We start from the raw sequence: 27,378 nt of genomic DNA on the forward strand, positions 1-27,378 counted from the left end.
TAGTGACTTGTAGAGTTTCTTTATATAACATAAATATAAACCTTATGTCTGATTTTATGTTGATTTTCTTCCAACTTTTGTATCCTTTTTACTGTATTTATTATTATATCTTTAGCCTTAAGTATTTTATGGAAGTATATAAAGCTTTTCTATTGTAGCAACTGAGGTTTCCATCATGCTCTAAAAGGAGGGCCTTCTCCAATTCTGAATTAAGGATTCTAAATAGGCTTCTATTCTTTCTCTTAACATGTTTATAGTGTTGTTTAAAAAATTTAGATCTTCATGTAGAACTGATTTTGATAAATAGCATAAGGTAGGGATCTAAATCTATTTTTCTTCATATTATAGGCAGTTATATTGCAGTAATTTCTTAGGTACTTGGAAGTGTGATAGCTCATCCTACTCCCACTGATATGAAGTGTCTACTTTATCACAAATTAAATTCTTACATATATTTGTTTCTTTTTAGCTCATTGCTGTTTTTAATCATGTCAATTACATGTTGATATTATCCTTTTCTTAAGGTTAGGAAAAGTATCTTCTTTTGAAATTAATTTCTTCTTGCTACTTTCCTGGATTTGCTAACTCTGTATTATGTTATTATTCCTGTGTGATTGGTATCACCACCATACCTATTTGATTAGAATTTCATAGTTATCAAGCACTGAAGTCATAGCATTAGGAATGGTACCGAGGTGGAAACTAAGGCTTATTAATGCTACAGTATTTGACCAGGCCACTTTACTACTAGTACGTGATGGTGCTAGCTTTAGGTCTTATTAGGTCAGAGCAGTTTCCTTTTCCATTATCTTGTAATGAACAAGACATACGAATTAAAACAACACCAACACAAACATGGTGTTTTGAAGGCAAACTCAAGTTCTATGACTGTATGTTTGTGGGAATGGGCAGAAATGATCAAATAAGGAGATCTCTGAATGAGCAAACTTTAGCTGGAGGTAAAGGACTTGGCAGACCTCCGTAGAAGCTACATCACTTTGCTTTTTTGAGAAACTGAAAGTACATAGTATCTAGTGAGTGGATCGGCAGGTACGTTTCCTGGACCGGCAGCGTGTGGGATTCACAGGCTCCAGCCCACACCTGCTGAAGCAGAAACTCTGTTTTAACAAGCCCTCCTGACAATCCACATATGTCAGTCTATCTGGGTTCTTGTTGCAATTCTCTGAGAATGACATCTCTTCCCTTGGAGTTAAGACATTTTAAATTTGAAGTTCATTTTTCTAGAGGTAAAAATATTTCATGAAGTTATGCTTCTTTTTATATCTTAGTTTCGTTGATATTTCATGAAAATTGTGCTGTTGTGACTGAAGTCGGAGCATTATTTTGTCTTCTGTTATTTGATGAAGTATCAAGAATGGATATGTGGTGAGCTATAAGGATTGTAAAACTTTTTTACTCTTAATTATAAGATTTCTGATGCAATCTTACAGCAATGTATAGAAAATTTCTGAATTATGAAGCTTATGCTTTCCATTTTGGTTTGAGTAAGCAGTATCAAAGAGCCTATTGGCTCAGGAAGTCCCATGAACTTATTTATTTATTTATTGTTTGTTTGTTTGTTTGTTTGTTTATTTATCAGAGAGAGAGAGAGCACAAGGAGGGGGAGAGGCAGAGGGAGAAGCAGGCTCCCGGCTGAGCAAGGAGCCTGATGCGGGACTTGATCCCAGGATCCTGGGATCATGACCTGAGCCGAAGGCAGACACTTACTGACTGAAACACCCAGGCGTCCCTCCCATGAACTTTTAATTTGAACATTACTAAGCATAAAATTAAAAAAATTACTGCAGTAATTTTTGTCATTAATACATTTTTCAGTATATACTTTTGTTTAATATTTTATTAAAAAACCTTTGGGAAGATGTTTAGGATGGTAATACCTGACTAACAATGACCTTGAGCAGGATCCAGTGGGAGGGGGACACAGATTCACCTGCCAGTACAGTGCCCACATTAAATGAGTAATTTATTATATGGACTTCCTAAGCACTAGTTTACTCTTTAGAAGCAAATCTAGGTAGTAGAAAATGTGTTGTAACTATACAAATGATAGAGCCAATTGTAACTCTTATTTGGAGATTCAGTCAAGGAGCAAATTGTATTTGTTGGATAAAACCATGGTTTACTCATTTGTTTCTTTCCTTTTGTGTGTGTGTGTTTTTAATGAAATAGGTCTGTTAATCCTTCCAATAAACCTGCACCTTCGGTCTTCAGTTTGCCTGTCTCAGTTTTTAGAAGGTAAATGATTTATTGTTTTGACTTTTTTGGAAGGTAAACGGTTTCAGGAAGGTTCATCTGGTATTTAAATCACATGACTTGTAGTGTTTTAATGTTTCCTCACAGTGGTGCTTCGGAGAGTTCAGTAAATGCATTTCCCCTTCCCCATCTTTCCATCTGGATATGGTTCAGGTGTACAGAAAAGTTGGAAGAACTATGCAGTGAACGTGTGCTTATTCTCTTGCTTACTCTCTCAATGTATTTATTTATTTATATGTAATTTTTCTCTGATGCATTTGAAAATAAGTTTCAGACATAATTTTACTTCCCTCCTAATTATTCCAGCATGTACCTCCTTAAATTAAGGACATTCTCCTATATAACCACTGTACCATGCATGATCACATCTAAGAAAATTAAAAATAATTCTATAATGTGATCCAGTTTCTCAAGTTATATCCAAAATAGTAATTACTCTTGGAGGAGAGCAAGGGGAGTAATTGATATGAAAAGGGAACAAAGAAACTTTCCGAAGGGATAGAAATGTTCTGTAGTTTATTCTGAGTGATGGTCATACAAATGAATGCAAATGTAAACATTCATCAGGCTATATATAAAAAGAAAATCTGTATAATTTAAAGATAAGTAAATTATGTCTTAATAAAACTATGATTAATTTATAAATAACATTCCATAATTTGGTAGGTCTTATTACATGTATTATAATCATTTTCATTGCTGTATAATACTCTTTTGTTGTATTTATTTACCACAATTTATTCATTCTCCAGTCGGAAGGTATTTGGGTTGATTCTGGGTTTTTGTTCCTGTATCCAGTCCTATAAACGTGTATGTTTCCTGGTAGAGTGTGTAAGAGTTCCTTTTAAATATATTGTTCAGAGTGAAATTCCTTGTTTGTAGACATCACCCACTCTTCATGGTCTTTAGATTTGGCTAAGTAATCAAATTCACATGACTTAAAATAGGCCTTGCTTGGAATGAGGTCACATGTGTGGGTGCTGGGAGCTGTCTTGGCTTAGAAGACCCATGTGCTAGTAGGAAATAACTTCTTGAGGTGAGTGTGCCACAGGCATAGTCTCCAGGTCCCCACAAAACACCTCACGTGTAAGAGCCACGGCACTAGGCGTTGCTCAGGGCCGCGGTTTCCCATCATGCATTTATGGTTTATTCCCACACCTCCCAGCCCAGACGTGAGAGTCGTTTTTACCGTAAGCACAAACAACAGCTCAGTAATATTGTTGACATTCCATATCTATTTGGTTGTCCTGGGGCAAAGGGCCGGAATTCGCTCAAGATAAAATTTGTCCATAGAGAAGAAACAAGGTTTTGTTATTCCTTTACTCATAGTAATGTTGTCATTTTAGAAATTATTGCCCGTCTGGTGGATGTGTAGTGTTTTTTCAAACTGGTTGTGATGTATTACCCTGCACTTTTCATTCCTTTCTTCCTTCTTGTTCTTTAGGCTTAATTTGCAGTTCATTTTCTAACTTACTAAAGAATTCCCCATTAATCAGTTGCCTTGCCTTTTTTTATTCAGTGCGAGTCCTTTCAAGTGGGCTCGTGTCCTTTTGTCAAGGTCCCATGAGTCTGTTAATATTTTCTTGTGTTTTAGTACAAAGAAATATCCAAGAATCACCTTTTATTTCCCTATCTGAGACCTAGTGTTAGCCATTTATCTAAGGATTCTTGGTTACTTTTGTGGAAAATTTCAATTTTTAAAAGTATTTTCTTAAACTAGTCAGCCTGCTTTATATGTAGAACTCTCCCTTAGCTTCTTTATTGAGACACGTGAAATGAAAAAGCACAGTAAAGTTCCCCTGAGAAATCTTACCCAATTGTATTTATCTAATATTAGTCACAAATATGTGAATTAGGAGTTTGGGGTATGTTTTTTTTATCAAAATTATTTTTTAACATTTGAACATGCTAGACGTTATTGTCCTGTAAAACACTGTTAAACTTGGGCTGGTTTAAGAGCTGTTGCTATTGTATCTGTTCTTATATCTAAAAATATTTCTGGGTCTTCTTGGTGACACTAGTGGTTGAGTTTATTGATGATGCAGCTGTGTTCAAGTAAAAATATTAGGTTGTGATTTTGTCACTTAGTGATTCCTGTGAACATAAGGCAATTCATTTAGTCTCTTTAATACTCATTTTGATTATCTGTAAAATGGGTATCAGTGCCATGAATGGAACTGAATGAATGGTGGATAATATACAGCGTTTGGCATAAAGTAGGTGCTGATGTTCTAGCTGAAACCCTTTATGTGTGACTCACTGTAGCTGCAGGCCTTGACCTGAAGGGGCATTAGTCATCTCTGCTAGCAACTCCAACACAACACAGAATAAGGAAGTCTTCACGCAAGAGTTTAAAAAGTATTTTTGGGAGTTTAGAGGATGGCAAAAGGATAAATGAAATAATATGTACAGCATAACTTCAAAATAGGGGCTATGAGAGTGAACTCCGTGTTATTGTGAGAACTAGCCCTCATTTATAGCTCATCCTTTTATAGTAGTGTTTAAGAATTTCGAAGTTCATAATTATTTGTATACATTTTCTTTAGGTATCATCTACCAGCGCGTGTAGTTGGCCACCATGCTGTGAGTCCTTACTCCATAGTTTTGCCATTATCTGCTGATTGTTTGGCCTTGAAGCCGGTCTCAGACATGCTGAGAATAGCTTGGAACTTGTCCTGGTATCATGGGAGTGATAATCTGTTGAAGCAAATGAATTCTGAACCTAAAATCCAAGAGTAAGCTGTTATGTTTAGTTGAAAAAGTGTTCATATTTAACAAATTATAAATAACTAGTTTGGTTTTATTTTTCATTTAGGTCAAGTGGCTTTTTTACTTGCTACCATCTGATCCAGTTTTTCCACTGATTATTATAATTTTTACTTTGTTTTAAAGATTACATGTGTTCATAACTTTTTAGAAACTATCACACAAGGAAATTTTTTTTTTATTATTATGTTATGTCAATGACCATACATTGCATCATTAGTTTTTGATGTAGTGTTCCATGACACAAGGAAATTTAAATTAAAAAGCACGTGCTCTGTGCTGTTTTAGAGATTATATAAAGTTTGGTTAGTTATTTTTAAATTTTTTATTTAATTTTTTTCAGAGAGTGCGCACACACAAGCGGGAGTGGGGGGCTGGGGGACAGGGAGGGGCAGAAGGAGAGGCAGAGAGAGAATCTCAAACAGGCTCCATGCCCAGCACAGATCCTGACACAGGGCTCGATCTCATGGCCCTGAGATCATGAACTTAGCTGAAACCAAGAGTCAGACCTTAATCAACTGAGCTACCCAGGCACCTCAAGTTTGGTTAGTTAATGGATATAAATCTCTAGGGAAAGTAGTCTGGATTAGAGTCAAATTTCAGTAAGTATATATATAAATGTTATCATTGCTCTGATGATGATGAAGATTACTTTGGAATATCCTAATATTCTGATCTATCATTGCTTTCTTGTTTGAATGAAAGTTATATTTCTGTAAGCAGGAAAATGTCAATACAAACACTTAAGATGCTAACATAAAACTCTAAATGACAGATATATACCAGATTTTCTTTTGGCCCTGAGTCAGCCTTTAAAATGAAGATAAAACAATTTTTTGGAGAGAGTTTATAATAAACCTAAATGTGAGCTTTTATTTAAATAGTTTTATGTTGGTCCTCCTTTGTTTCTTTTTGTTTAGATTTCCAGATGCGTTGCAGTTACGCACAGAGGACACCCTTGCTCTGCAGGTGACACACACAGCGAGTGCACTGAGGGGCTGTCTCCGTTCCATCGTCGAGGCTGCAGCTCACAGGGAAGTGAGGGCTGCTATCACAAGCATGAGTTTTTATCTTCTGAATGACAGGCTGTCTTTAAAGGGTGGCGCTGGCCCGTGTGGGGTGACCTTGAAGTGTCTGTCTTGGCACACCGCACTGAACAGGTCAGTATATACAGCTCAGCGCTTCCAGTTTCAAAGAGCAGGATTGAATCGTATGTGGGTCTATCTCCGTATCTTTGAAGATAAGAGCATGTATCCTTGTTGCTATCGTTAGAGAAATGTTTTTTTTTTCAGTAAGAAAAACTGGGATTTTCATTATGCGTAGTAAATATCTAAGAATAGCAAAAGAGAAAAATTTTCTTAATCACTGCATTTTGGAATTAATAATAAACAACACCGTTTTTATATCCTATCAGAAAATTTTATTTCACTATCTCACAAAAGCAGATGATTAGGATAAGACATGGTTGAACAAAATGAATGTTTATTGCTGCCCACATTGTAAGAGAGCCAAGACCATTAGTGAATTGACGGAGAAGTTTGGTACACCTGCAGTGGGCTGTTTTGTTTTGTTTTGCTTTTGTTTTGTTCTTAAGAAAATTCTCCTGCTTTTCTTTTTACCCTGAATTTCATGAAGTTGATTGCCATGTGTGGAGATCCTTTAGTAGTTACTGGGAAGCCTCTAGCTCGTAAATTCCCCATGTTTCACTGGTAGCAGATGGCTGCATCGGACACAAGACGGACAAGCAGCCTTTGCCAGTAGCTTTCCATTTTAATCTTCATGTGAATTTAGTGTAAGATGTATAACTTTCTATTAAACATAATGTGTGCAATTTTCAAAGTGTGAGGTTAAGTGAATTTCCGAAATGGGGACTCAAAATGGATTGCTCACAATTCAGATACCTAATTTGGCTTTTCCGCTGGTGTGTGTTGGAATCAGCCAGTGCTTCCTTGTGAGAGGGGTGGCAGTTGAGTATCAGGGTTTTTGTAAGTCAGTTGTTAAAACACAGCCATTCTTAAAAATGAAATTACATAAACTTACAGTTAAATTCTAAGAAAAATAAAAGTAATGATTATGCAAATACCATCACTTCCTGATTATTTTACAACATGTTACTGACACCTGTGTTCTTGAGGTGATTCATACCTATTATGTCTGTTGTGAAAAGGCCACACAATGGTGTACTGCTGTGTTGTCTCTCTGTGTGTTATGTTGGTGGCTCGCAGTCAGCAATGGGGGAATATTTACACTATGAAAACTGGCAAACACAAGAAATCCTCCCACTCCTTACCTGGTTGTTAAATATTTATCAGCACACCATTACTGTAAAGAGCTAGAAACCATAATTGTCTTTTTTATTGTAGGTTTTTACAGGTGCTTCCTGCTTGCACTGAAGATGAGAAACTGCTAATAGATATCATACATTTTTTAAATAAGTTATTGAAGGAACAAAGAAAAAACTCATCAGTAGAACTTCTAAACTGGCTTCTAGAATTACTTCTTAGACATGTAAGTATTATTAAGGAATTGAATTTTAGGTGTGAGAAATAATTTGTTTGTAAAAATTAGTAATGCTATGTAATGAAAAAGCATAATTTTTATATAGCCCATGTTTAGTAAAGTAGTCTTCATGTTGTATGAAAGTGTTTACTTAAAACTTTGGAGTAGAGAAGATTTTTTCCAAGAAGTTACATAAGGTAGAACCTATAAAGAAAGAAATCTATAAATACGATTACTTTATAAAAATAACGTGGCAGTGAGTAAGACAAAAAACCTGTCCTCATGGAGTACATTCCAGGGGGTGGAATGGACAGAAAACAAAGATTTTCTGCAGGTGGGAGCAATAAGTGTGAAGAGGAAACATAGATAACGAGACAGAGCTAGGCAGGCATGGTGGGATGCTACTTTAGACATGATGGTCAGAGAAGGCTCGCCTCTTTGACTAACATTTGGCCAGGGCACTGAGTTCAGTGTGGGAGTCAGCCATATAGGTATCTAAGGGAAGAGCGTTCTAGCCAGAGAGGAAAAAAATGCAAAAGCACTTGGTTGTCAGGGCCATGTTTGAAAAACAACTAGAGGTCCATGTGGCAGCAACAGGATGAATAGAGTATAGTGGTAGGAGATGAGATCAGAAGGATATTCAGAATCAAGCTCAAATAGAACCTTGTAGGCTATGGAGCTTAACCTATATGAGAGAGAAAGCAGGTGGAGGGTTTTCAGCAGAAGAGTTACATGCTGTGACTTAAGTTTAAGGTCCTGGTAGCAGCTGTCTCGAACCATAGGTAGCATGAATGGAAGCTGGGAGGCCTACAGTAACCCAGGGGAGGGATAGTGGTAGCTTGGCCTAGAGTGGGAATGGGCGAGGTGGTGGAGAAGGCAGCTCTCTCGCTCTCGCTCTCTCCCCCCCCTTCTCTCTCTCTCTCATACACACACCTGTAGGACTGTGACTAAGTGTGGAAATTATGGTCCTGGACTACAATTTAAATGTTATGAAAGATGAAAAGCAAAAATAGCATCACTAACAAAAGCTCGGAGATGAAAGGGGTAGATCAGATAGGAACATAAAGTAAGTCCAAAATACCATAAGCAAGGTGCTATGTGTACCTGACTCTGTGATTGGATTTTGTATTATGTTCTTTGATATGCCTGTGTTTTCTGAAAAACTGCACTTTTAAATTATCATAGCAAGTTTTTCTTTAATAAACTTTATTTTTTATATTTTTGTCTGGCCATTTTTTCTTTCAGATTAACTTTATTTTCAATTTGTGTAACTTACAATGAAACAGTTATCCAGTAGGAGGGTATTTATACGTAAGTTTGATTGACTTCTGTATGTATGGCAAGAAATACTTTAAATATAGTTAAAAAGACATGATAAACTGAGAAAAATATTTATAACACAAATGAGAGATGATGGACTGATTTCCTTAAAGTACATAATAAGTGAAGCCTTAATAAGATGATTGAACTCCCAGAATAGACTTATAAATTTTGCTCTCCTGTTATATTCTTGAGGATGATTTCAAAGTACCATATTTACTGTACTTTGATTTTCTTGTATCATTTAATTGTTAAAATTAACAAACATTTGGAGGCAGTTATTTTCTGACCATTTTTAATAAAGCAAAACAGTCAAACCTTATGTCACTATAGTTCCTCCTTCAGCTTTTAGGCATGCTTAAATATTTTAGAGATTGGATATTAAAATATTATTAAAAGAATCTTATGAAGATTTTCCTCTGAGTTTTTTTATAAATCGATTTTTGATCTATAAATTTTTTATAACTTCATAATCTTTTTAGTCTTTTTTTAAAAAGGATAATTTCTAAAACAGTCTCCTCCTTAGGTTGAAGCTCTTGGATTCTGAGAGTTATGGTTGCTTTGGGTTGTGAAAATAGCAGTTATAGTGGGCTTAGGTAGAATCTTTTCTTGAAACTCTGTGTAATAATTCAGTGTTTGCTTAGGAGACTTTGTACATGGTATATATGGTAGAAAAATAACTATGCATATTAAAATATATTCACCTAAATTATGTAACTATAGTTAAAACTTTACATTTATTATGAATTTTATAGTATGTCATGAGTGCTGATGCATAATTTATAATTTATTGATAGTTTTGAAATTAAAATGAAATTTCTACAAAATTCTAAATGATTGTACTGTAATTTTCATGCAGTTTTAGAGAAGGATTTTTGGTATAATTAAATATATTTGACTTTGTATGGTATCAAGGCTGTCTTTGGAAAGCTTTTACTTTGTCTCATATGTTATCATCACTGGTGTTATGAATAACAATAGAGTGAGCAAAAGGTGAGCAGTGGACTTAAGCATCCACTATTAAGAGAGTTTACTCTCTGTCATGCTACAAGGATTAAATTATTAAGTGTTATGTAAAGAGTAACGTTCAATATAAAGGAAGCTTGAAAATAAAGTCAAATGCCTTTTAATCATCTGAAATGGGTAAAATAAGTGAGAGATGATTTAAGAAGGTCAGTAAGATAGTATTTCCAAAGGAATTGTTTTCAATGTATGGACATAATATGAAAAAGTATATGAAAGCCATGGCAAAAACTAGTAAAATTAGGCAGAATACTTGAATACTTGACCAGGCAGAAGATTGTGAATAGGAAGTATAAAGAAAAATCAGCTAACTTACCGAGGGAAGATTGAGAAACTTTCTCTTGTGAAAAATTTGTATGTTTTATTGGAACATCCATTTGTTACAAACATTTTAGGCACTTAGGAATTTATGACACCACTAATTTACATTTTAATGTAATGATGATTTTGTTAATATATATAAAATCACCTAGAAGTGCTGAGTTTGAATACCTTTCTTTTCAGAATGAGTTTTTTGAGGGAAGGTCATAAAAGTGGGGCCGTAATTTTTTTTGGGGGGGTAGGCTATTCAGAACTATCCAGCATATGTCTCTCTGTGTTGGTCGACTTTCACAGGCACACGTGCACTGAGAGTTCATGGAGGGCATTGCATGTCCTATTGTAGGTTGCTGATGGATGGTAAAGTGGATGTGATGAGTGGTAACTGTGTGGTTAAAGAAAATGAGCCATTATTATAGAAATTGTTGCTTTTTGGAGGTTGGCGGTGACAAAGTAATGATAATGGTAGTTGGTTTAAAATTGGGATTGAATACTAATGTCTAAAGACAAAACCTTCACTATGATTAAGCACTTGAGATCAGTAGGCATCAGTAGAGAGACATCTCTTTATTGTATATGAGGAATGGTAATTCGTCCCATATTTTAGAAGTGATGTTGCTGAGGTTCACTGAATCTCAATATTAACATGTAAAGTTAGAAAGGGAAGAAGATCTCAGCAAGTACTAGCATAAACAAGTTATTAACAATGAGGTTTTTTGGAAGAATCTTAGTTTTAGGTGTATACATACTGTAACATATTAATCTATCAGTCAGGAGTTTCTACTTAATTTTTATGGGTATATCAGGATTAATAATTCCTGATAGTAAAACTATATTTTACCAAGATGGAGTTTACATTAAAAACAACTTTCTTATTTTGTCAGTATTTATGGGACTTGGAGGGAAGGTGAGTATAAGTCAGCCTTTGGTTATTTGGGTCTAAGAATACTGTAGAGTATGGATATTTATTTTTATGATTTTATTAAATGTGTGTTTTGATTGTTTTATTCCTATATAAAACATAGAAGTTGTAGTCATGTTTTATGTAATTTTATTTGATCCAAATGAGGTACTTCTTGTTCAGGATGAAAGGAAAGCTGAAAAAAAATGCTGCTTAAATATGAGACATAGTAAAGTAAGTTAAAAGTAAATTAGGGACATCTGTCCCCAATACTTTCTAAAAGCTCTCAGTTGTATTCTTTATAATTGTGTGTACCTGATTGAAGTATTCTCTATGTACTGCATAATATAAACAAGCTAGAATTTTCTTCCCATTTTTCCATTTCCACAAAAAGAATGCAGTTATTTTTTAATTGAGTTCTTTAGGTGAAGGATTTCATAACAATCATAATTACATCTTGATTTTATCTTTTTTTGTATGTTATAATGTGCAGAATTGATGTGACATAATATGGGGGACAGAATATTAGCTAGCTTTGAAGTAAGATGATTCTCAGGTTGAATCCTTGCTTTGTTCATTCATATGACTATGGACAAGTTATATAACCTCTTTATAAACCCCTCTTTGCCTATCTGTAAATATGAAAATGCACATCTTCTAGTTTAGTCAAAAAGTGGAATCTTTTTTTTTAATTTTATTATGTTATGTTAGTCACCATACAATACATCATTAGTTTTTGATGTAGTGATCCACGATTCATTGTTTTCATGTAACACCCAGTGCTCCATGCAGTACGTGCCCTCCTTAATACCCATCACCAGGCTGACCCATCCCTCCTCCCCCCTCCCCTCTAGAACCCTCAGCTTGTTTCTCAGAGTCCATAGTCTCTCATGGTTCATCTCTCCCTCCGATTTCCCCCCCTTCATTTTTCCCTTCCTTCTCCTAATGTCCTCCATGCTATTCCTTATGTTCCACAAATAAGTGAAACCATATGATAATTGACTTTCTCTGCTTGACTTATTTCACTTAGCATAATCTCCTCCAGTCCCATCCATGTTGATGTAAAAGTTGGGTATTCATCTTTTCTGATGGCGGAATTATAATTGTGTGTATGTTTATATGCACACAAAAAGAGTAGTGTGCACCAGTAAACTAATAGAGACTGTCTCTGTGAACTGTGATCATGGGTGGTTTTTGTTTTTCTCTTTGTGCTTCTCTATATTATACTCAGTTTTCTATAATAGATGTGCTGTTCTTTTGTCAAGATAACATATGAAGCACCTTTTGAGTTTAGAACATAACATCTCTATTGATCACTAGAGACCCATACCTGCTGGCTAGGTAACTTAACTCTTAGGTAGTCCAGAATGTGATATGGAGCAAAAATCTTTATAGGAAACAACACACAGCTCAATTAGAGAGTAAATACGTTTTTTTACAAATATATTTTTTAGAGTCCAAACCCATTATTAGACCTGCTGGTTCTGACGGAGTCGCAGGCAGGAGAGGAAGCGGATGACGTCAGGACTGCTGTCAGGCAGCAGCTCCAGAAAGAACTGATTGCTCTCTTCAGTACCGTGCTTCTCAGTGTCATGGCAGCTACTGACAGGTACCGTTTGTCACTGAAGGTGTGGGGACGTTGATATAGAACCTAGTTTCCTTTTGATTTCTAAATCAAGGAAGAAAGAATTCAATGATAGTCAGTTGTGGTCTGTTTGTTTTTATTTCAGTGGAATCTCTGGTATAGCCTGATTGTAATTTCACACACACACACACACGCACGCAGTATTTTGCTGTCTCTAGGTTTTAGGTCTTAGTCCTCTCTTAATTCTCTGAGCAATTATAACCATTTCTATGACTTTATGACTGTTTTTGCATAGATGATTTTTAAGTGTGTATCTATAATTCTGACTTAAAAATTTTTTTAATTAGATAAAATTTACTATTTTAACCATTTTAAAGTATACCGTTGAGTGGTTTTAATATGTTCACAATGTTGTTCAACTGTCACTATTTAATTCCAGAATATTTTCATTACTCTGAAAAGAAACTTTGTACCCATTGAACAGTTCCTCCTCATTTACCCCTTACCCAAGCCTATGGCAACCACTCATCTTTCTGTCTCTATGAATTTGCTTATTCTGGACATTTTATATAAATGGAATCAGACATATGTGATCTTTTGTGTCTGATTTCACATTGTGTTTTCAAGGTCCATCCATATTATAGCACATATCAGTGCTTGTTTCTTCCTATAGCTGATTAATATTCCATGTATAGATATACCACATTCTGTTTATCCATTTTTCTGTTGGTGAACATGTGAGTTGTTTCTACCTTTGATTATTATGAATACGGCAGCTATAAACATTTGTGAACAAGTTTTGTGTAAACACATGTTTTTAATTCTCCAGTATATACTTATGACTAGAATTGCTGGTTCATGTGGTAACTCTATGATTACTTTTTTGAGGAATTTTGTTTTCCATAGCAGCTATACCATTTTACATTCCCACCAGCAATGTATGAGTGTTCTAATTTCTCAACATCTGCCCTAATACTTCTTATTATGGCTATCCCAGTGGTGTTAACTAGAATCATTTTGGTTTTGATTCCGTTTCCCTAATGAGAAATGATGTTGAGCATCTTTTCATGTGCTTAATGATTATTTGTTATCTTCTCTAGAGAAATGTCTATTCAAGTCCTTCACCTATTTTTGCATTGGGTTGTTGTTGTTGTTGAGTCATCTTTACATATTCTGGACATCAATCTTTTATCAAATATGATTTGCAAAATTTTCTTCCATTCTGTGGGTTGTGTTTTAACTCTTTGGATAGTGTCCTTTGATGTACAAAAGTTTTTTTATCTGCAGGTCTTCCTGTGCTCAGATCCCAAATCTCTGCTGGAAGGAAAGACCTGATCCCACACACATGACGTTTGAAACAACTAAAGTGTCAAAACAACCCCAATTCAGCTCAACACCTGACTAGATCTCAAAGATTGGCCTCTTAACCAAATCTTGTGACCAAATGGCAAACCATTTCTATGGGAAATTATTATGTACTTTGCTTTCAGTAGCTCTTATATATATACAAATATTTGACATACAATCACAAATGGAGAGAATTATAAAGTAGGAAAACGTCTCCTGTAATTAAGAGAAAAAAGTCATTAGAAACAGACTCTCAAATGTCAACTATTAGAGGAACTTTAAAGCTATTATTATAAATAATATTTTCAATATAAATTAGATGAAAAGATGGACAAGATAAGTAAAAATATGTAGAATATCAATAGCAGAGAAATGGAAACTGCAAAAAAGAACTAAATAGTAATTCTGCAACTGAGAAATACAGTTTCTAAAGTAAATAATTCATTGCATGGGCTTAGCAGCAGACTAGACACAGTATAAAAGAGGATTAGTAAATTTAGAATACAAGTCAATAAAAATTTCACTAAAAAGGGTCATCTAGGGACCTTCTGAGGTGCTGAGAATGTTTTATATGTTGTTACGCTTGGTGGTTACATGATTATATACATATGTAAACCATCCTGTACTGTATATATAAGATTTGTGAATTTTACCTCATGCTTTTGTGCCTCATTAAAGTACTGAAGACAAGAACAAAGTGAATCCATTGATAGTAGACTCTGGAATGTGTATAGAATCTCTTGGGGAGGGGGCTTATTAAAATATTAAGATCAGTAGCTCAGGAATCTACATATTAAATAAGTGCCATAGGTAGTCCCTTGGGCTAGACTTTGAGAAACAGTGCAATGGACTGTTCTTTGGGTGAATGTTCTTTGGATGTGGAGCGGAACTTGCATAGGGAGGATGAGACCATTTGGGTGTGGAGCTTGGGGAAGGTTCACAGGGACCAGGAGAGGGAACTGGTGGCAGCTGTGCCAGGTTGAACTGGGGTTGGTTAGATATTTGCAGAGGCACCATTGCCTTTGATGGTATAGTTTTTCTTTTGGAGTGGTTAAGGTAAAAGGAGCAGAAAATGAAAATGACTTTTATGTTAATTTTAAAAAACAGAAGCACAGGGATGCCTGGGTGGCTCAGTAGGTTAAGCGTCTGCCTTCGGCTCAGGTCATGATCCCAGGGTCCTGGGATCGAGCCCCGCATCGGGCTCCCTGCTCAGCGGGAAGCCTGCTTCTCCCTCTACCTCTGACCCTCCCCCGAACTTGCTTGCTCACTCTCTCTCTTAAATAAATAAAATCTTAAAAAAAACCAGAAGAACATTTTTAATACTATTAATTAGATTACAAGTGATCCTTGCACAACACAGGTTTGAACTATGTGGGTCCACTTATACATGGATCTTTTGGGGATAAATACAGTATAGTACTGTATATGTATTTTCTTTTATGGTTTTCTTAATAATATTTTCCTTTCTTGGGGTGCCTGGCTGGCTCAGTCAATAGAGCATGTGCCTTTTGATCTTAGAGTTATGATTTCAGGTCCCATGTTGGGTGTAGAGCTTACTTAAAAAAAAAAAAAAAAACAACTTTCTTTTCTCTAGTTTGCTTTATTGTAAGAAAACAGTATATAATAACATATAACATACAAAATACATGTTAACTGACTTTATGTTATCAGTAAGGCTTCTGGTCAACTGTAGGCTATTTGTTGGATTTTTCGAGAGTCAAAAAGTATATGAGAATTTTTGACTGCACGTGGTGGTCAATGCCCCTTACCTCCACGTTGTTCAAGGTTCAGCTGTACTTTGTTGTTGACTCGTGAGGAATATGAATTTATACAAATAACCTTTAGGCTTTGGTGTAAGTTCTGTGTGTTTCTAAAACTTTAAAAACACCTAGATGACAGGTATATAAAAATTATGATCTTTAAATCATACAACTATACATCTATAATATTGTGATGGAATGGGTAAAAACATAGGCAGTAGTTGTCAATTTTGGAGTCTAAAAATCTGTAAAACTGAGAAAATTTCAGATTTTATTTGATGCTTTGTTATACAATGATGTTACTTCTTCCAGCAATTTCATCTTTGTATCCATGCCTACTTACTAGTTTCAGGGATTTTGTTTTCTTTCTTTTTTTTTCTCTCTTTTTTTTTAAAGATTTTATTTATTTATTTGACAGAGAGAGAGAGAGAGAGACAGCGAGAGAGGGAATACAAGCAGGGAGAGTGGGAGAGAGAGAAGCAGGCTTCCCACGTAGCGGGGAGCCCAATGCAGGGCTCCATCCCAGCACCCTGGGATCATGACCTGAGCCAAAGGCAGACGCTTCATGACTGAGCCACCCAGGCGCCCCAGGGATTTTGTTTTCTAATAAAAAATGTTCTCTTGATTGTCCTGTTTCTGACAGTTGCATTTAAATTATGTCTCAAACTCATTAAAACTTTTTATTTTAGCTTTCTGGGGAAAACAATTTCAGCTAATTAAAAACTCAAGTTTCTAAAGATTAAAAGTATAGATTTAATATATGTAAGTTAAAGTCATTTAAAGTACGCATTTAATTTTCCATTCCAACTTTTAAATTTCATTTTTGGGTGCTAATACTAATATCCGTTTATGTATTTTTCAATGTAATTGTTATTGGTCCTTTACATCGTATACCCTAGATGGTATATGAACTGTGTTTTCCTTGAAAAATCTTGTTTGAGACTGCCATTTCTCCTGGTTCATACTTTTCTGACGTATTAAGTTGTTAGTAACCCTCCGCCATCAATAAGTTAACCCATTAAGCCCATCACACTTGATCTCTTGTTGATTTTTTTTTCCTTCCTTTACATACACAGGAAGTGCTTGGAGCTTCTTTACGTTTTCCAAACGCAGCTGGCTCTGAAACTGCTCCAGTGCCTGAGAGTCACAGATGCTCCTCACTTCTATGGCCTGCCATCCCTCGAGAGGACCTTACGAGGGATGGCTCATCTCACAGCATCTCCAGGATGGAGCTCACATTCTCCTCTCACAAAGCCACTTGAAATTTGTGTTAAGTACTTGTCAGGTCTCCTTGAAGTAAGTAAAAATAACCAGTGACTATAACAACAATAATAACAACTCCCAAAGAATAGCTATTTACTATTTATTATAGTATTTATTTATTGATTGATTGATCACTCCCTTTGTGACAGGCACAATGTTAAGTGCATTATATGTATCACTATATTTATTTATTTATTTATTTATTTATTTTTTTTTTAAGATTTTATTTATTTATTTGACAGAGAGAGACACAGCGAGAGAGGGAACACAAGCAGGGGGAGTGGGAGAGGGAGAAGCAGGCTTCCCGCCGAGCAGGGAGCCCGATGTGGGACTCGATCCCAGGATCCTGCGATCATGACCTGAGCTGAAGGCAGACGCTTAACGACTGAGCCACCCAGGCGCCCTATATGTATCACTATATTTAATGCAGATTATTATTCAGTATTCATATGATTCATCATAATGGTTAAATGTTTTAATGATTTTTATTAACAAATATGTAAGATCACTTTCAGAACACACTAATTTTCAAGAAAAACTAAGGCTTACATTTAAGTCCCCTCATTAGGGTAATGTATTTATTTATTTATTAACTTATTTATCCTTTTTATTTGTGAAATACAACACATATGTGGAGAATACATAAAACATAAATACATAGTTCAGGCATCACATAGTGAACCATCCCTGATCTAAAAATAGAACATAGCCAGCACCTTGGGAATGTTTGTGATACCCCTTTTCAATCTCTACTCCTCTCCTGGAAGGTAGTTGTTACTTTGAGTTTTACGGTAATCACTTGTTTACATTTCTTGGTAGTCTTACCACTTAATTATGTGTTCATATTTACAACAATTCCTGATTTTTAAAATTTTGTAAAACAGAGTCATATGGCTGCTTTCTTTAATCATTATGCTTAGAAGAGTTATTCATTCTGCTGCCTATAGGTAGAGTTAGTTTAATTTATTTTTGTCTAGTACTCAGTACACTACAATGTTGAAGGACATTTGGGTTTTCTTATTCTAATTTAGAGCAATTCTGGATCCTGCTTCAGTAAATATTCTTGTCTCTACATGGAAGTGAATTTTTGATATTTTATTTTCTAAGTATTGTTGAATATATGGAAATTTACTCAGTTTTTTTATATTAACCATATACCCAGCCATCCTTGTTTCCAAACTCAAAGGAAAGGCCTTTAATTTTTCACCTTTTCATCATGCTGTTTATGGTAGTTTTTTCAATTAAAGAAAAATAAGATTAAGGAAGTTTCTTTCTAGTTCTACTTTGCTAAGTGTGTTTTTTTTTTTTTAAATCATAGATGTATAGTGCTTTTTCTGTATCTTTTAAGATAAACATATGATTTTTTTCCTACAACCTATTAAGGTGGTGGATTGATGGATCCATTTAAAAATGTTAAGCAAGCTTCCATTTCTGGGAGAATTTCAACTTAGGTTATGATGTATTCTTCCATTTATTTATTTATTTATTTATTTATTTAATTTATGATGTAGTGTTCCATGATTCGTTGTTTGTGCATAACACCCAGTGCTCCATGCAGAATGTGCCCTCTTTAATACCCATCCCCAGGCTAACCCATCCTCCCTAATATCGCCTCGGATTCACTTCTCCGCACGTCCTACCTTCCAGAAAGTGGTCGCTTTTCTGTTCAGAGAGTTGTTGCTATTCTTTTCTTCGATCTCCTGTTGAGTTCATAGGTGTTCAGAATGGTTTGATCCCTATCCAGCTGAATTCCTGGGACCAGACGAAATCCAGGTCTCCTACTCCTCTGCCATCTTGCTCCACCCCCCCTTTTATATATTAAAAGATTTGATTTGTTAATGTTTTTAGAATTCTTCCAATTTTCTTTTTTTTATTATTATTATGTTATGTTAATCACCATACATTACATCATTAGTTTTTGATATAGTGTTCCATGATTCATTGTTTGTGCATAACACCCAGTGCTCCATGCAGAAGGTGCCCTCTTTAATACCCATCACCAGGCTAACCCATCCCCCCCCCCAGAACCCTCAGTTTGTTTTTCAGAGTCCATCGTCTCTTATGGTTCATCTCCCCCTCCGATTTCCCCCCCTTCATTCTTCCCCTCCTGCTATCTTCTTCTTCTTTTTTTTTAAACATACAATGTATTATTGGTTTCAGAGGTACAGATTTGTGATTCAGCAGTCTTGCACAATTCAGTTCTTCCAATTTTCTTATGCAGAGAATGGTTTTAGAATTACTGCATGTCTTCTTTCTCATAAAACTTTATTTATTTATTATTTATGAATGAATGAGAGAGAGAGCACGTACGCACCAGAGAGAGAACACAAGCAAGAGGAGTGGCGGGGCAGAGGGAGAGGGAGAAGCAGACTCCCCATTGAGTAGGGAGTCCAAAGTGGGGCTTGATCCCAGGATCTTGGGATCATGATTTGAACCCAAGGCAGATGCTTAACCTACTGAGCCACCCAGGCGCCCCTCAGATTTTAATATCAAAATTAGCCTACTTTTTATGCATAAATTTTTCTTTTATTTACCTTTTTCCCCCCTTTGGAATAGTTGATTTTAATTGATGGTATTTCTTTCTTAAATGTTTAGTAGCATTTGATGATGAAGCAATCAGACCTGGAGTTTTCTTTTGGGGAAGATTGTAAATGAATTGAACGAAATGAAATGAATTTAAATCTAGAATTCTGAGATTTTTAATTTTTTGTGTCAGTAAGGTATATTTTTCTAGAATTTCATCTAATTTTTGAATTCATAGCTCTAAAATTATCCATCAATGCAGCTCATTCTTTACATGTATGTCAGGTTGACAGTGAGGTCTCATTTCATTCCAGGTATTATTCCTTCCCTCTAGTTTTCTTGATTAGTCTTACTGGTAGGTTTGTATGTTTTATTGTTATCATTCTTTTCAAAGAATGAATTTTGGCTTTGTTGATACTCCCTTTAATGTTTTTCACCATTTTATTAATTTTTGCTTATCCTTATTTCTTTCTCCTTTGGGTTTAATATATGGCTCTTTTTCTGAAAAAATTTTTAATTAAAAAAAATTATTTATTTTAATGCGGGGGAGGGGCAGATAGAGAGAGAGAGGGAGAGAGAGTCCCAAGCAAACTCTGTGCTGAGGGCGGAGCCTGATGCAGTGCTCAGTCTCACAACCCTGAGATCATGACCTGAGGGAAACCAAGAGTTGGTCGCTTAACCAACTGAGCCACCCAGGTACCCCCCTTTTTTTCCGGTATTTTAAGATAGAGTCTTATTTCATTGATTTTTTAAAAAGCTTTTTTTCAAGTATTTTTACGTGTCATTACCTTCTAATAAGCATGGCCTTAACTTTATTTAACACATTATGATACGTCCCATTCTTATCATTTAGGTCAGTATAGTTCCAGTATGATGTAATAAATACAGCAATGATGCAGCTATACCTAGTTCTGTAAGAGAAGAGCTTCACCAGGGTTCCCTCCCAGCCTCGCATTTATGCATGTAGTCCACAGAGGGAAGGCTTAATCACAGCTGATCTAAGTCTTGAAAAAGTTCCTGTGATCTTCCTGGAACATGAGAACATGGGAGGCTTGTGAGGACCTGCTACAAGACTGTTTCTTACTTGCTTTGCTCTCTATAGGGATGCGTGTCATGAACCTATTTCTTATTGCCTCCTGGGTTCTGATGAGTGGGCTTTCTGCCTCAGTTCCCTTGGGCTACAGCTGCAGGCCATGAGCAGCTTAGCTGCAGCGGGGCATGAGCTCCTCCATAACAGAGTACCCTACTATCCGCGTTGCTATCATCTGGCCCCTCTATTTCAGTGTCACCCTGTAAGGACTGGGAGCTGGCACCTTTGGCTACTAATGCTTTTGCTGTTTATGTAACTAATAAACTGTCTGAATCTAAAAAATGGCTCATTGTTTCCTTATTGACCAAATCTGTCAGCATTGCTTGTCTTGAAAGTTTCAGTGATATCCCGAGTTTGAATGATAGTCAGAGGTTGGGATCTTTAACTTTTAGGATGTCAGGAAAGTCTCTTAGAGGAGGCAGTGTAGAGATAGATTTTGAAAGATGAATGATCTGATCGATAGTGATGGGCATTCTAGACATGGGATATTCTGACCAATTTGTATCCATCACTTCCTGTTCCTTTTCCCGGCGCACACTCCTACTTGTTGTCCAGCCATCTACCTACCACCAGATTATCCTTTAAAAACAGAAGCCTTTCAACCCAAAGCTCTTTTTCAAGTGCATATGGCTCTTTGTAATCTTGCATTTTAAATCTTATATCTGTTTTAATTTATTCCCATGTCTCTGAAGTTTCCGTTTTATTTGGCTCTTTTCACTAAATAAAAAAGTTCATTTTAAAAGTCTATTCATATAATTTCTTCTCTTTTTTGGGTGGCAGTCTGTACACAAAGTTTAAGATCTCACTTACTCATTTACCTTCCTTAAGGAAGTCTTATCTTCTATACATACACACTCAGTAAAGAGTGACTGACTGGTTTTTGGTTGTGTACCTGCAGCAGTTTGTATGGGCCACTATTATGGTGCTTAAGACATTGTATTTCTATTTTGTTTTATGTGTTTATCTGTTAGACTGTAAGCTTGTGAGAATCATCATTGGATCATTTCCACTTTCCCATAGTTCCCCTTTATCCTAACATAGTGATTTGTACATATGGGAGAAATAGTAATTTAATTTATATGTATCTTATGTGTGATTTTTAGAGTACAGTTTGAATTAATATTGAAAATGTGATATAAATGAATGTAAGTGATGATGTGTGTTTAATTTTTGTGCTTTTATTATTAAATCATACTTTAGGTGATGTATATTCAGCTGTAAACCATGTTTCAGATGATGTTACCTAGAATTTTTCCCAAAAGTACATCTTATTTTGTTAAAAAGTTTTCAAAATCCTAAATACTATTAGGTGTACTATAAAATTTAATATGAATTTTAGTGTAGCCATTTTAATCAAATAATTTTTTTTCTTGGATAATTATAAATACTGAAAAAGTACACACTGACAGTATATTAATTAGTCCCAAACTTAAACATGCCCAGAAAGGTATGCATTTTTAGAATAGTTATGTTAGCTTAGAGGTCTTACCATAATATTTTTAAAAAGTCAGATCCTCTAATGCATTCAAATATAATTCAGTATAAAGTACCTAATTTACAGCATTATGTCTAATGTGATTTGTATATACTCCATTTATAAACCTTTTAGAACCCATCTCCTCTGTGAAGTGACTTTTACCTGTTTCAGATCAGGGATATGTGTAGGTCTGCTACAACAGTGACTAAAGAAGCTAGTGCTAACATTGTTTATATTTGGAAACTATCCGGAGTGCTTGTATTTTTAAAATTGTGTAAGAGGAGAGATTTCAGATCACACCTCATGTTTCAAATACCAGAAATTAAAATGAGCTTTCTCGGTGTTGGAGAACAAAAGGGCTTCTTAGTTCTAGGTGAGAAGTCGAGGCAAAAAGGCAGTAATGTCATTCTAAGTTCACTTGTCTTTGAGGTAATAAAAATCAACACAATGTATTAGCTAAGGAATAGATTAAGACGTACAATCCCTGTTTTATAATGTTCCACTGATTAACAAATCTTGATTTGGTATAAACACATTTCACGCTTTATACAGTATCTTGGGAAGAAAATCTTTTTGTCTTCACATTAAGTGACAGGAAAATAATATGAAGATGTCTGTCACTTTTGTTAGACACTGTGGCAGAGTCCCATTAAATCTTACTTGGGGCCTTTTGCATAATTATGTAATTAGTAAACATTTAGATTTATTTATTTTACTACTGGTTAAGTGTATTTTTTTAAAGAATGAAGTAAGGTTTATGTGAATACACATTGAAACAAAGTCATTGTTGGTCCAGAGGACTTGCTGTATAGTTTCTCATTAAAGCTGATTCCTTTTCAGAAGGGAGCCGTGTTTCTAATATAGGTATTTTGTTTTTGCCCAGTGAAATTTGAATGGGAATATTTGCTTTTTGTGGTTGAGAAATGAGGCTTTTAAGCTAAGCATGATACATTATGACAGGTGAATAAACTGTGATAATTAAATCCTTAAAATCAGACATACAGAATATAATTCCATGGATCTGACAAAAAGGTCTGATTTAAAGGAGATAGTATTGAAATTCTTGGCTTGTCCTTTATCAGCTAGGCATGAAACCACAATGTAGTTATCTCCAGTGACTTAGAGTAGAATAATAAGGACTTGGTCGTTCTGGTATCTTATTTCTAAGAAGTCCCTTAAAGTTTTAAACTTTTAATTATGAAAAATTTCAAATATACACCTGAGGAAGGAGTAGTAGAGCAGAGCCCATCACTTACAGTTTTTAACTCCTGGACAGTCTCGTTTTATTTTTCAGACATAATATACACTTATTTGGTTTATGAAAATTCTGATGTAGCTCACAGATCCTAAATCATCTTCAAATAAATTGCTTTTGTTAAATAAGCTGTACCAAACATTTATGATTTATGTTGTCTTTTTAAAATCATCTGCTGTATGAACTGAAAAAAATCCAAACTAGAAAGTAGTCTCTATTTTAAGACAAAATGACTTACTTCAAAGGATGCTGTGATGAATAAAAGCATTCAGAGGCCTTGGGTGAATGAACTGAAATACTTTTTTTTTTTTTTTTTTTTTTTTTTTTTTTTAAAGATTTTATTTATTCATTTGAGAGAGAATGAGATAGAGAGAGAGCATGAGAGGGGGGAGGGTCAGAGGGAGAAGCAGACTCCCTGCTGAGCAGGGAGCCCGATGCGGGACTCGATCCCGGGACTCCAGGATCATGACCTGAGCCGAAGGCAGTCGCTTAACCAACTGAGCCACCCAGGCGCCCCTGAACTGAAATACTTTTTATTGTATTGGTCAGATAACAAGTTTTTAAAATTTTTTAAAAATTATTTTTTTTAGAGAGCCCATGATTTGGGGAGGAGGGGCAGAGGGAAAGAGAGAATCTTAAGCAGCCTCCACGCACAGTGCAGAGCCTGATGCTGGGCTCGATCTCACTACCCTAAGACAATAACCTAAGCAGAAATCAAGAGTTGGTCACTTAACCGATTGAGCCACCCAGGCACCCCAATAGAGTTTTATATAAGTAGCAATTTCTAAGTATAGTTTTCAATAAGATATTTATAAGCTCTTTTACTTAAAGGATACTATAACATTTAAAAAATGTATGAGCATATTCTACATCACAAAAGTCTCCTAGGAGGATACTACATACCTTTGTACAAGTTCCAAAGAGAGAAAATTTTAAACTAACAATATTTAATTGTGGTAGCAACCTAAAATATACCATCTTAACCATTTTGAAATGTGTAAACTATAAGAATGTTACATATACTTTATGTGGTTAGGATTCAAATCAGACAAGTTAGTAGAAAGTTAAATGTTTATTTTTATATACCACTCAGAGTAAAGCCACCATGACATTGTTTATCCTTGTTTTCTCAGGTCATTACTTCTTTTTATGTGGAGCGTGGAGGAAATGCTATGTCCTTTATGGGAAAAGGCGTCACAAAGAGCACAGTTCTTTGCTTGCTTCACTTATCCCACGAGATGATGATCCAGGCCCAGAGCTCGGTGAGAGCATTAAAAGCTGCTGTCTTCTGAGTGCATGCTAGACAAGGAATGTGCTGTGTCTCACACATTTCAGGCCTATATGAAAATGTTTCTTTTGACTTTTCTTCTTAGACAAAAATGATTTTTTTGAGATTTTTCTTAGAAGTTGTATATTACACAAATCTGAATTTTATTTGAAATTTGATTGAAACGTGCGTGCTGTAGAGAACTACATTTTGTCTAAATCATGCAGGGAATAGTTCTGAAGAAAAATTATTTTGTTTAACTTTCTAAGAAGAAGCTGAGATTTTTTTTTTTTTTTTTTTTTTTTTTTTTTTTTTTTTGCCTTGTTTTGGTTAAATACTGAATGAAAGCCAAGTCTTAAGTACATTTTAACTTTGTTTTGATTTTTAAAAATTCAGTTATTTAAACTTCCTCTGTTTTATTCTTAGAAGCTTACCTAATGTGTGTCTTCCCTTTTTTTCATTCTAGGAGTGGATGTCACTTTGGTTCTTGCCTTTGGGTACTCACAGTGAAGAGCATGCTCGTACTCAACAAGGATTGGCTTGGTTGATTCCATTATGGGTTGATCGAGACCCAGAGGTCAGTGTGAGGGAAAGTCGAGTCCATTATGTGTAGATTAAAAACAAATGAAACAAAATCTGTATGCATATATGTGAATTCATATTTTCCACACTGAGATTATTTTAGTGACTATACCTTAAGCTGTTTACTCCCTGTCTTAGTTTGGGCTGCCATAACACATAACATAGGTGACTTGAAACACAGAAATTTATTTTCTCATAGTTCTGGAGGCTGGAAATCTGAGATTAAGGTGTCAACATGGTTGACATGGTGAGGGCTCTCCTTTCTGGCTTTCAGACAGCTGCCTTCTCACTGTGTACTCAGTGACCTTTCCTTTCTTCCTCCTCTTATAAGGCCACCAATCCCATCAGATTAGGACCCTACCCTTAAGACCTCATTTAACCTTAATTACCTTCTAAAAGCTCTATCATCAAATTTAGGTACATTGGGGGTTAGGGCTTCAACATACCAATTTAGAGGGGATACAGTTCAGTTCATAGCAGACCCTTTTCAGTCAAACTCATTAAAGTACAGACTAAAAAATAGAAAAAAAGAAAGGATCATAGAATCTTTCACTTTTAGAAAGAAGAGTGAAAAATTAATGGAGAAACCTAGCCATTTTCAATGAGTTTAGAAGGATAGCTGCAAAATGACATTAGTGTGTCATTTAATACAATAATACCATTGCAGTGCAAAATTTTATATTAATAAAATTTCTAGTTTTAGCCATTTGTCCACTTACCTCTTTTCTTAAAAACCACTTTATTGAGGTATGATTGACATACAAAAAGCTGTACATATTTAATGTGTACAAGTTCAGGAATTTGGAGATAAGTGTACACCCCTGAAATCATTACCACAATCAGTGTTGTAAACATATCCTTCACCTACAAAAGTTTCCTCCTGTCCTCTCTATTGTTTATTTTTGTGATTAGAATCCTGAACATAAGATTCATCCTCTTAGCAAAATTTTAAGTATATAATACAGTACTGTTAACTGTGGGCACCATCTGTTAAATTCAAGCAAGCAATGATTATATTCTATTCCACTAAAAACCTTGATTTTTAGAAATGCTATTTGATCTGAACCTAGAGGTTCCATTCTTTGTACACATTGAACTTGGACTTGTTGCTTGACTGTGTTATGACTACATTATTTTTTGTTACCCTGTAGCTATCAGTGAAACTTAGAATCAGAATTCAGAAGTGAACCAAAATGCATAGCTTGAGCAGCAGTGGGACTATGGTAAACGTATTATACCTCATCAATCTTAATTGAAACATTTTTCTTTTACAGTAGTTTTGGAGAAAATACTAAATCCTTTATAAAAAGATAGTTATTTCTTTTTGAAAAGAAGTTTCAAAAAAGTTAAGTCAGTTGGAAGAGACACTAATAACTTAAGGATGGTAGAACAAAATAATAGATAAGCTCTTTAAAAATGAGGAATAAACAGGAATCATGTTCATAAAAGATATGTAAGCACCCGATGCTTTCTCTAGAAAGAGGTTTGTGAGTTTTAATTTTTATTCTTATTTATACCTGGTTTTAATTTTCTGTGACATTTGCTTGTTTGAATTGTGGAATAGGATTTTTATTCATATATAAATTTATAGGGCATTATTTTCTGTAAGTGCCTTTTATAATTTAGGATCATCCGTGTCATAAAAGTATGATCTCTTATGTACCAGAAAAATTAAGAATCCATGTTAGGGAATTGGATTCTTTGATTTGACAACTTTTCTTTAATCTGAACAGGTGAGGTTTACTTCGCTGGGATTAGGATCAGCACTGACCACCCTTGAAACTGGTTGCATGGCATTGTCCAACAGTTGTCAGAACATTTCTGGTGGGCTCTGGGGAACGGTGGTGCACATTCTTCTGGACCAGTCGGAATGTAGCATGGTGCGCCGGGAGGTACGGCTGTCCCTTTAGCACCTCCTCCCCTTTCAACCGTAGAAATTCGTTGTGATGGTCTTTAAAAATCATACTCTCTGTTCAGCACTGTGGACTGATCACCCACCATGATCTTTTCTGCCTGCAAAAACACCCAAATAAAATGATATCAGAGAATAAAAAAGATACTAATTCACAGTAAATACTGGAGTCCTTTATTTTGACAAAATCAAAGCTGAATTTGCTATATTTTATAC

The 27,378-nt window shown here is 35.3% G+C and overlaps 1 protein-coding gene across 4 annotated transcripts in view; it reads left to right on the top strand.

Annotated features, from left to right (window-relative positions):
- The window catches only part of RTTN (rotatin), a 149,281-nt gene that overhangs the window by 53,615 nt on the left and 68,288 nt on the right, over window positions 1-27,378 (top strand). For 3 of the 4 annotated variants that reach the window (XM_036109120.2, XM_078060178.1, XM_036109121.2), the window contains 10 exons: window positions 1,290-1,386; window positions 2,191-2,256; window positions 4,821-5,009; window positions 5,961-6,200; window positions 7,404-7,548; window positions 12,556-12,710; window positions 16,870-17,089; window positions 24,535-24,663; window positions 25,135-25,245; window positions 26,984-27,142. In XM_036109120.2, coding sequence (XP_035965013.2) covers window positions 1,290-1,386; window positions 2,191-2,256; window positions 4,821-5,009; window positions 5,961-6,200; window positions 7,404-7,548; window positions 12,556-12,710; window positions 16,870-17,089; window positions 24,535-24,663; window positions 25,135-25,245; window positions 26,984-27,142 — 1,511 coding nt within the window. The remainder of the gene's footprint in view (window positions 1-1,289; window positions 1,387-2,190; window positions 2,257-4,820; window positions 5,010-5,960; window positions 6,201-7,403; window positions 7,549-12,555; window positions 12,711-16,869; window positions 17,090-24,534; window positions 24,664-25,134; window positions 25,246-26,983; window positions 27,143-27,378) is intronic. The other variant, XM_078060179.1, reaches the window with a different exon arrangement.

This window comes from Halichoerus grypus, chromosome 13 (assembly GCF_964656455.1).
Source record: "Halichoerus grypus chromosome 13, mHalGry1.hap1.1, whole genome shotgun sequence".
Lineage (NCBI taxonomy): Eukaryota > Metazoa > Chordata > Mammalia > Carnivora > Phocidae > Halichoerus > Halichoerus grypus.